Source organism: Plasmodium gonderi (assembly GCF_002157705.1).
Source record: "Plasmodium gonderi DNA, contig: Pgo-contig_18, whole genome shotgun sequence".
Lineage (NCBI taxonomy): Eukaryota > Apicomplexa > Aconoidasida > Haemosporida > Plasmodiidae > Plasmodium > Plasmodium gonderi.
In genome coordinates this window covers 52,138-63,875 of record NW_021628956.1, presented here as the reverse complement: position 1 = coordinate 63,875, position 11,738 = coordinate 52,138, and the positions used below count along the sequence as shown (strand labels likewise).

Genomic DNA, 11,738 nt, shown 5'->3' with positions numbered 1-11,738 from the left:
CTGCTTTATTTATTAAAACAACTTTTCTTAACAACATATAATAATATGATAAAAACATTATACTTATATATTATAATATATAACAAGATGTTACATATATATTAAAATATTAATAACAAGTATAGAAGTGTATATATGAAAAATAAAAGTAAATTTTAACATCTCATCTATAAATTTTTTTTAATGTTTAAAATACTATTGAACTTATTTATAATTTTACATGGATTAATAAATGGTCATATATTATATTATTTTTTTTTTCCCGTTATATGCTACATTAAATATTAATTTTTTATTTTTTAAGAAAAATGCATGGATAGTACGTGGGAAAAAGAATTATTTTAATATTCTAGAAATAATGCTAATAAATTCAATATCAGAGAGTTTTTTTTTGATAGATATGTGCATAAATTAATGAATATATTCACTTGCATAATCTTTACTTTTTATTTATAAGAGAATTCTCACTTTAAAAAAACAATGTAGACATATGGGATGCATATGTAACTTTTGTATACGTAAATGGATAAATAATATGTAAATGAATTAATCGGAGAATAATAATACATCTATAAAAATCAATTTATGTGATAAACAGATGGAGACTTTAAAAAAGATCAATAAGACTGTGACGACACCTATACAACTTGTTGTATAAGGGAGCATATTAATTTTATATGCAATTAGTTAGTATATATAATCACTATTCCTCGTGCATCATAAAAAAATAACTTTGTTTCTCCTGTTTTAAAAACAATGAAGAATGTGTTTTCATTTTCTTTTATAATTTTAACAAATCTTCATTTTATGATTTCATTTTATTTATTGTAATAATAAATTTTTTATAGGAAATTATAAATATAATATAAGAAATATTTATATTAATCTAATCACATGAGCACTGAAGAAGTATACAAACATGTTTTTTTTTCATTAACTTGCAAAAAGTATTCAGTTTCCTATGATTAATATAATTTTATAAAATAAAAATTAAAGAAGTGTTTTATAGATATATATTTTGAGTGTATGCATTTTTATATGAATATACAAGATATTCTAGTAATTCCAGGAAAGTGCATTGTTAAAATAATATATTCATATTGGAATGATTCTAAATTAAAGCATGTCTCAAAACATACTATTTAACTTGAAATTATAATAATCAAAAATATATCCTTTATGCACTAACAAAGTAATGAAAATTAATTAAAAAATTATAATGAATATAATACACATAAAATATAATATAATAAGAAAATAAATTACAAACAATTTTGCATACACGTACTTGAGCTGAAATTATGCAATAATACTAAAGAGCATATACAGATTAGTATACTATTTTTATACAACTATATGAAAAACTACATTCCATTGTCATTATCAAAATCGGTTAATACATTTTCAATTTTTAGAATTAATTTATTTCAGTAGAATTTATAAATATTATATAAATTCATTTATTTGTACACCAAGCATTTATTTACAGCTTTACATAATATATTATTGACATGGATCTTATTACATTATTTTTTCAGTATACATCTGAGCATGAGTTTCTTGTAGTTAATTCAGTTATTATGACATCATAATATCTGCAATACTTATATTATTATTCATGTATATATTCTACTAAATTCTCCATATATATATAAAATTATGTAAATTATAAAGGTTATGATTTATTGTGTATATTTAAAATATATATTTCTCACAAATATTATAATACCAGTAGAAATCATTCTTGCACATTCTATATAAAGAATTCATATAATTGGTTTGTTTATAACATTTCCACATTTTTTATGCATATTTAATTCCATTAGATATGCGAATACAGTGTGAAGCAGTTTTTGAAGTCTATTTATTCCACAAGTATATTTTTGACTATTTATATTAAGACAAATAGGATATGCTCATAGTATTTATTTTACATTTACTTAATAATATACAAGTATATCCATATTATTTAAAAAATAATTAAAAATCACACAAAATAAAAGGAATATTAGAGAATAAATTGTTACTTAAAATAAATACTTCAATAAAAATAAAATATGGAACTCTATTTTTTTTTATGAAATTCTGAATTTATAACTATTTGTAATTTTGTGATTTAAAAAAATATTATTAAGTATTTATTATTATTTGATTTGTAATATATATTTAATTGAATAATGTAAAGTAAATATTGAATACAACTATGGTTTTTTAGTAAAAATAATGCTGTTATATATTTTTATAACAGTTATATCAATAAAATGTAAATTTCTTACAACATTAGTATATGATTTTAATCTAATTTTAATATATTGTGCATATTCATCTAAGCACGTATATAGAAAATACCGAATAATATATGAAAGATGAATTTTAAATATTTATTTATGATAAACAATTTTTTTTTTCATCAATACAGAATGCGTACATGTATTATTATATATAATTGGTACAAATAATCAAAATAATAAAAAATTTCTAGTATAATAAAAAAAACACATACTATAAAATTTAATCACTACAAAAAAAAAGTATATTACAAAAGAGGTATTACATAGAAGGCCAATAAGATGAGATCGCAACTAAATAACTGAATCCAGAAACCTTATATATGAAAATTTTAAACTATGTTTTCTAAAATTTAAATGATATAATTTTTTTAAATAAGAGAAATATATTTAATATGATATACATTCTAATATAATAAAATTTAGCATGTTCATAATATATCTATCTATTTCATTTATATAAATTTTTCAGTAAAATAATATTATATGTAACATTATCAATATTAAAACAATGGCAATATTATATTTGTACGAGCAGGTACCTGAAATGTTAATATGTAGTTAATTTAACCCCACAATAATGTGCAATTTACTATATTTTTCGATCATTATATATATTACATTAATAATAAATAAATATACGTTGGCATAAAAATGTAATTATAGTCGTTTTCAATTAAATATATTTGTAATTAATAATATTGTAATTTCATTCCATTACCATTTATCATGTATAAGGTAGAATAACCATATATTGCTATGATATTAAAAAAATACATTTAAATAAATAAAAGTTTAAAAATTTCCATACCATATGCTGCACTCAATAAGAGACCAATGTAAATATATCATATTATATTATTTTTATATTATATTATTTACATATTTGTATATAGAAATATTATTTTCCTTTATTATATTTTCGATAGTCCTGTTCAAAAAAAATATAAAAATTAATAATTGTTACCAAAAGTAATTATGGTAAATAATAATATATTTGTGACTTAGGTATTATCTTATGTACTATAAACCTTTTTGTAATTACATGTATAAAATGATTAGTTTATTTAGGAAAATATAATATTATTTATATTTAGATAAAATACTACTAAATGTATTGAAGACAAATAGTATATATTACATATATAGTAAATATATATTTTTGCATATTCATTTTAATAATAGTATTAAATATAATTACATTGAATAAATGACTAATATTATAATATTTTTATAAAAAAAACTTATATTTATTATTTTAATTTATGTATGTCATTATTATACTGAAGATAAAGAATGAAAAATATTTATGAACATTAGCATATTTCTTACAATTATTTATATAAAAATTCTGTATCATAGGTGTTAAACTATTTATAACATAAAACAATAATATTTTCTGATTTTTCATATGGTTCAAATTTTGTAATACTTTTGATAATATATAAAAACTTGATTGATCATTTATTACACGAACACTATGAATAATGAGAAAATATGAAATGAGCTAGGAATGTAATTATATAAATTAAAACGATATTTTATATGTTGTTAAAAGAACAGGAAATTATAATATTAAGCAAACAATTTATTAAATACATAAAAAGTTGAAGGAATATAAAAAATAAATTTTTTATAGTGACGTAAAATATTTAAAAAGCAAATATTTGTATATGAGAAGCCATAAAATCTAATGAATATTATATATAAAAAAATATATTCAATAATTTTCAGAAACTGTATATATAAAAAAAAAAAATATAATAGTGCTATTAGAAAGATTATTAAATTAATATGTTTTAAAATATATTGATGAACATTTGATTTTATGAGATGAAATTTTATTTATTTATATTTAATATTATTGTAAGTATTTTTCTATATTATCTTAAATGTTGAAAAGTTTACAGGAATAATATGTTCGTTAAAAAAATTAAACAAAGAAATAATATACTATTATTGTTATGAGAATCATAATAAAAAATATCTATTACAATTTTCTACATTATTATATTTTTTTTTTATATGCTTGTAATTCTTTAATTTATATGATATTTTATTTGCAAAACACATATTTTTTAATTAATAAAGTGAAGGTTTATCTAATCAATTATAGATAGTTTTATTTTTTACTATATTTTTTATATACTATATGCTAATGTTTGTCAATGTATTAATATCATTTATCAAAAAATTTCAGTATATGTATATTCATCATTCATTCATGTAATCTAACGTGGATCTCCAATTACATATTGCATAAATGACCTTTTTATTCAATTATTTGCTTAATTTATATATTTAAACACAATTAGAGTAACCATATGAATTTACACATTTTAGATGACTGAATATAGTTAATAAAATTCATTATTAGGAATCGTGTGCGTATTTGTAATTATTTATAGCAGAATATATATTTATATTTAATTATTGAGTTATACATATTGCTGTACATAATTTATATATATTATTACATATTAAAGTTAAACGTACTACGTTATTTTCCATAATTTATAAGTTATAATAATTCTGATTTGATAAACATATGTATATAAAACACTTATATTTACAGCTAATTATATTTGACATATTGTCTTAAATTTTTATTTTTTAATGAAATTTTATGAATGGAATAATGAAAAAGTGTATAATTGTTTCTATATATATATACTAATAAATTTTATAATTTTAATTTTTTACATAGATATATTATAAAAGTGTTGAACAGGACATTATTTTTATTTAACACAGCATGTGTTAAATATATATTTTTTTAATTCAAGAATCAATATTATTATATGAATTTATTTATTGCAAATATATTTTTGAATAATACTTTGAAAAAAAATAGAAGCGCATGAATAAAAAAATAATGTAACCAATCCATTATATTATTGTAACAAATAAAATATTTATATTCATTACTATATTAGTATATATAGTATATCATAATTGTATTTATATTACATATTTTTTTTTAACTTAAAGACATCATGTTCATGAGTGTTAATATATATTAAAACAATAAGCACAAGAGAAAAAATAATTTTATTTTTATTCAAAATATATTGAAATATCGAATAAGGTGTTGAACATTGTTATATTGCTTATATTTAAATATTATCATATTGTTTTTATATGTTAATTTCTATGGTGTTTTTATTATAATATATGTATTATATAAACTTCTTATGCATATATTAGAGAAAGGTTTCTCAAATTAGATTTTTCAAATATTATATTTAATTTACATAATATATTTTGTTCAAATTTTATGATTATTGTTAAATTCAGTCACGATTATATAGTATATTATATGTTCTATCACTTGAAATACCTTTAGGTGTATCAAATAGCTGCAATGTATTACGTTCTTCATCAAAATTAATGTACTTCTCTTTTACTCCTTTTATTCTTTGCTTCAAATATAAACCATACATAGAGAACTAGTTAATAATAAAATAAGAATTAATGAAATATATATATGATTATTTTTTCAATAAAAATTTTTTTCTAATTTTTTAAATACCATATATTATAGTATATATACACATATAATATATTTAACCTTGCAAAAAATAATTAAAAATAAGATTATTAATATATTTATAATAACTATAATTATAACACGAAACGTAGAAAATTTTGGGACTGGGTCTAATATTCTGTTCTCCCTATCGAAATTAGGGAACATTAGATTTTTAACATTATCACAACTTTCTATTAATTCTTGTGCATTAATTTCATTTTTTATATTGTTTAATTCACTACAAAAATCATGATCATAATTTAATTCACATTCATCAATTTTCTGCATATACATAAGAGCGCAATCATAAGCACATTTGCACCTACTTTCTTTGCAAGATGGACTTTGTATTTTTATATCATTGAGAATATTATACATATCATGCAGAAATTTTAGTTTTTCCAATTCACTTGTTTTAATAATATCAGGATAATTAGTACATGAAAAAAAAATAGCAGATTGAAATAAATTGAGTATTTTTTTATAAAAAGCCTTTGCGTGTTTACTATCCCCATTATTCTTAAGATAATGATATATCCAATAATATAAATATATACAAACAGGTTCTACAGATATTCCAGTATTACTTGTCTCTATATATTTCAAATATAACAAAGCTTTAGTGCACATATGAACGTATTCTGGACGCAAATTTTTATCAATACTATCAATAATATTCGGAACATTTGAAAACAGGTGCGCATCCAAAATCAAATTATTATTTTCAATAATTTCTTTGTATTTAAGAAAGACTTTTACTACAGAATACTAAAAAGGAGAATGAAATATTATTGTGAAAAATAAATATACTCCTTTAAAAATATATATGATTTTTTTACGAAATTTCTAATATATAAATATTACAATGATTTAATTTATATTAGAATATATCAAGTCTACACTAATCTTCCCCATTATGGATTAGAATATACTATTTTACTGAATAAATGAATATAATATCAATATAAACATAATGATTTGTATTTTAATAAATATAGTCAGCATTAGCATGAATGTTACTTTGCATTTTTATTATAATTATAGAATTGATATAAAAATATCATATATATATAGACACAAGGATTAAAATTTGGCATATAAAATCAGAAGTTTAGATTACTGTTAAATTTTTTCATGCATTAAGTGCAATATTAATAATATAATAATCAGCATTTTTTTTATTTTATGTGATTTATTGTTTTCAGGTTTCGGACTCAATATTTTCGTTCTCTTATTAGCATATACTTTATTATTACATAAAATATTCTTAATGCACATTTATATATAGTTTTCTAAATATTTTTAGGCTTATTTATACGCGAGCCTAGTATATATGAATTATTTAAACATATTAAAATGATAAAAAATACATATTATTATTTAATATAAACTAACGTTATATATGTATAAATATTTAAGTTTATTATAATATGAGGACAATCTTGTTCTTTAAAAAATATTCATTTCAGTTGAATTGAGTTGAAATTGTAGCCCAAGATTTTTAAATTTTTTTTAATAATTTTCATTATTAATTATTTTTAATATATGCTGTAAGGAATACATATACAGTAATATATTTTGCATTATAATAAATAATATATTTAATTAAATAAACAATTTAAAGATACATATAAATAATTAATTGCAAAAGATTGTGTATTATTTTATTTTCTTGTGTTCATATATTTTAAAATATATGAAAACTAGGCTATTTACTAATATTTTTCATTTTTTAGATTTCTTATTGTCCGTCAGATGAAATATAGAAAATAATTCCATTCAACATAATGGATCTTTAATTTTCATTTTTAATTTTTTTTTAAATATCTTTAGATTTTTAATTTTTGTAGATTCTTTGAATTATTTTTATTTTTGCCTCGCTTATTGTAATAACTTTTATTTATAGGTTACGTTGTCGAATATATATGTATATTTAGTGAATTGATGATAAAGTAAAAATAAAGAATAATATTAAAAATATATATATTAAATCAACACATTTCAAAAAATAAACGCTATGGAAAATAAAATTTTTTCCTTATATTTTTTGAAACCTTTATAGAAATGACGTTTTAATTGGGGGGATTCAAATTATTTATATTTTTTTAAAAATTTTCATATAATATATTTTTTCTTTTCATTCCATTATTTTAACGCACTTTTATTATATTTATCTTAGAATTATCATATTTTTTTTATATTCTTTTTTTATAAGAAATATTCTACATATGTTGACATAAAAACTTTTATATATTATATCATTTTTGTTATTTTTTTTTGTAATATTATTACATATTTATAGTTATATAAAAATATTGTTATAATGTTTGTTCATAAGATAGATGGTTATATAGAAGACTATAAGAAATAAAGATTTTAATGTAAAGACACTAATATTCTTTAACTAATATGTTAAAAAAAGAAAAAAGCATCTTATAAATAATGATATTTTTTAATAATGAAACAACATATATACAAATTCTCATATTTTTTTATCAATATAGATGAATTAAAGTATATGGAATTCTGCACGTGCATAATTTATCAAAAATAAAGAATTTTAAATAAAAATGTTCATTTCTGTAAAAATTATAATTAAAATAACTAATTGAATACAAAATAAATGTATAGAAGGAAAAATGTATATTGAATAAATTATTTAGAAAACAATTTAATTATATGTCCTTTCAACTTCAGATTTTCTGTTATATATCTTGGATTATATCTAAAGCGAACTTTTTCTGTGTGCCTATTATGTTATTACTTTTTATGCTTCAAGATTCTACATAGTATTTTATATATTCTTGTAAATATTAGAATATTATATTTTTTGAAAAAGCAAAGGTACTTCATATTTTCAAAATTATATTTATATCCTAATATAAAGTGTTCCCAAAATAGAATAAAGCTGAATATTACTGTTTTGCAACACTATTATGAAATATATTGATACTGAATATTTGACTAAATTAATATACATCTTTCTAAAAGTATGTTTTCATAAAAGAACCCTTGTTTTACAAGTTCATATATTTTTTTTCAAATAATATTTTCCATTTTATTTTCTCATAGAGGCTTTCTATAAATTCTAATAGGTTATAAAATATATTTATCGTAATATTTTACATTTCTATTAATATTTTAATGAGTTAATTAATATTATCCTAATAAAATATGTATAATTTCTTATTAACATTGTATTAATTACATGTATCATATATATTTAATTACTGTCCCTAGTATATTATACACAATATTACTTAGTATATGCTTTCCTTTTGTGCTTTTATTTTTATATATTGAAACCTTTTAATTTTCGACTGTACACAATTTTTATTTGTAAAATTATATGTATAAATAAGTGTATTTTTATTTGTATTGATATGTACATAATTTTCTATAATTCTATAAGTAACAATAAATGATCATTTTAATTTTTTTATTTATAATTATTACCAAACATTCGGAAAATATTATAAGGACGTCCTTGTCAGTTGTACTATGTAGAAATCATTTAGACATATATTATAAATATTAATATATTTTTAAAAATTATAAGAAAAGAAAATATAATAGGATTAAAAAACATTTTATGATGGAACATGTTCGTTTTTATTGAAATGTATATATAGATAAATGTGTAATGAGTATTAAAAATTTTTGTGTCTATAATATTTTCTCAGAAATATTGTACAAACTATGTAATATGTAAAATTAAATATACGCTTTATACACTTGCATATTAATTTATATATTTATAAAAAAAGAAAGCATAAATATTTGTAAATTGCAGAATATAACACTTAATTTTTAAAGATATATTACTCCAAAAATAATACTGTGATAAAATATATCCTATATTTCTTAAGAATTTATAAGAAGAATGATCAGATTATTTTTTATTTTATTATTTTAGTATAGTGTTTATAAAACTATCCCATAGAAGAATTCTATATAATTTTATATTCAAAATGTCTTATAGCATATTCGTGCATTATCTTATAATTTCCCTACGTCTAATTGTAAAATATTCCTTTCATATTACACATTTACATGAATAAAATAGTGTTTATATAAGACAATAAAATAAAAATTTTACAGAACAAAAGAAGGAACATTACTACAATAAATAAATAAATTTTCATAGCTTCTAATTTTTATACCCCCCAAAAGAAAGTGTATACTGTATATGTGCCATTATATATAATAAGAAATTAAATAATAATATATCTCCAAAAATCATAATTAAAAAAATATATTTATAATAGCAAATAATTTGTCCTATTTATAATTGCATAAAAAAAAATTTACAGAAGGAACCTATTTATAAAATTTTTTTTATCTACATATAATTTTAATTTTTCCTATATTATTGCAATAATCATTATAGAATTAAATTAAAGTGCATATAGTTTTTTTATAAATTATTTTTCCCCATGCGTGTGACAATAAATATAATTATATAAATTATTTGCCTAAATAAATCATATGTAAATATATATCTATATTACATTAATTGATTTTGTATAATAAATACGCATGTTCAAAGTATTTTTACAACATGCACAAATATATAACAAAATAATTAACTATTTCTTAAGAAAATTTAAACAAGTTATCTATAAAAGGAGGAATTAAAATGGAATTATAAAAAAATATAAAATATATTTTTATTAATATAAACATAGTACAAAAATATTAAATCAATACACATAACGCAAGATTAAACTGTTTTATTATTTAAAAAATATATTATAAACTAAATAACAATGAATTATATTATTCATAAAATAATTATATATATTTTTGTATTGAAGTATTTATATAATATTAAAAAATGAAATATATAAAACATTTATTAATAAATAATTTTTTTTTTAAATTTGAAATTTAATAAAATAATTATTTGAAAAGAACATTATCTTTACAAATATTAAAAATATATTCTTTTTATAAATTTATTACAATTAAATGTTTGACATATATATTTTTTATAAACTTATTTTACAATATTTATATATAATACAGATAGAAAATACAAATCTGATATGATACATTCATTATAATATATTACGTATAATAATAAATAAATATACAACAATATTATTTTTTCACATAATAAAAAAACTGTTTCATTTGTGTGTTATAAAACATATAATACTATTATTATTTTTATATAAATATGATATATTTAACTTATTAATTTGTGAATATATCATTTGTATATCTATGTATTATATATTATTTAATTATGTGATTTAATTAAATGTTCATATTCCCTCAGAAGTAGATACTTATAATATAACTAAAAATTTATTAATATAAAAAAATATTTATAAAACATTCATTTTCTCTGCATATCCGGATAAAATTAAATGTTAAAAAATATCAAACATATAATATAAGCACTATGTATTATTTATATACAACTCATGTTAGACATTACATTTTTACTTCAGTTTGCAGCATTGGGAATATTTTAAATAGGTTATTGTGTAATAGATATATTAAAAATAACCATTATGCAGTATCATCAAACAATTTTAAGAATATTGGTTCTGAATGTTGCCATAAATACGGGAAAAAGCTAAATATAAATTATCATTTTATATTATATATAGATTAATTAAATTACGTGAAATTTAATTTATAGAAAATAGCAACAATACAAATTAACTAGATGTCACTGGACATGCAAATCTATGTAGTACGAAATAAATATATATATATATATATTCATGAATCTATAAAACATTTCATTTTATTGTTATTTTAATTTTCTTTAATTTAATTATTTAATTTTATATTCAATAAAATTATTTTACACTATTTTTTTTGTTGTTATTTTTTCATCCTTTGTATTCATATTTTCTATATTTATTCTTTAAATTATATAATTATATTATAACATATATTTG

General features: G+C 18.0%; 1 protein-coding gene across 1 annotated transcript; it reads right to left on the bottom strand.

Annotated features, from left to right (window-relative positions):
- Nucleotides 1-5,581: 5,581 nt before the first annotated feature.
- On the bottom strand, nucleotides 5,582-7,098 carry PGO_000185 (variable surface protein; the record flags this gene model as incomplete). Its single annotated transcript, XM_028690724.1, has 3 exons — nucleotides 5,582-5,737; nucleotides 5,920-6,588; nucleotides 7,066-7,098. The coding sequence occupies 3 exons, from the start codon at nucleotides 7,096-7,098 to the stop codon at nucleotides 5,582-5,584; spliced, it is 858 nt and encodes a 285-aa protein (XP_028546525.1).
- Between the last annotated feature and the right edge of the window lie 4,640 nt (nucleotides 7,099-11,738).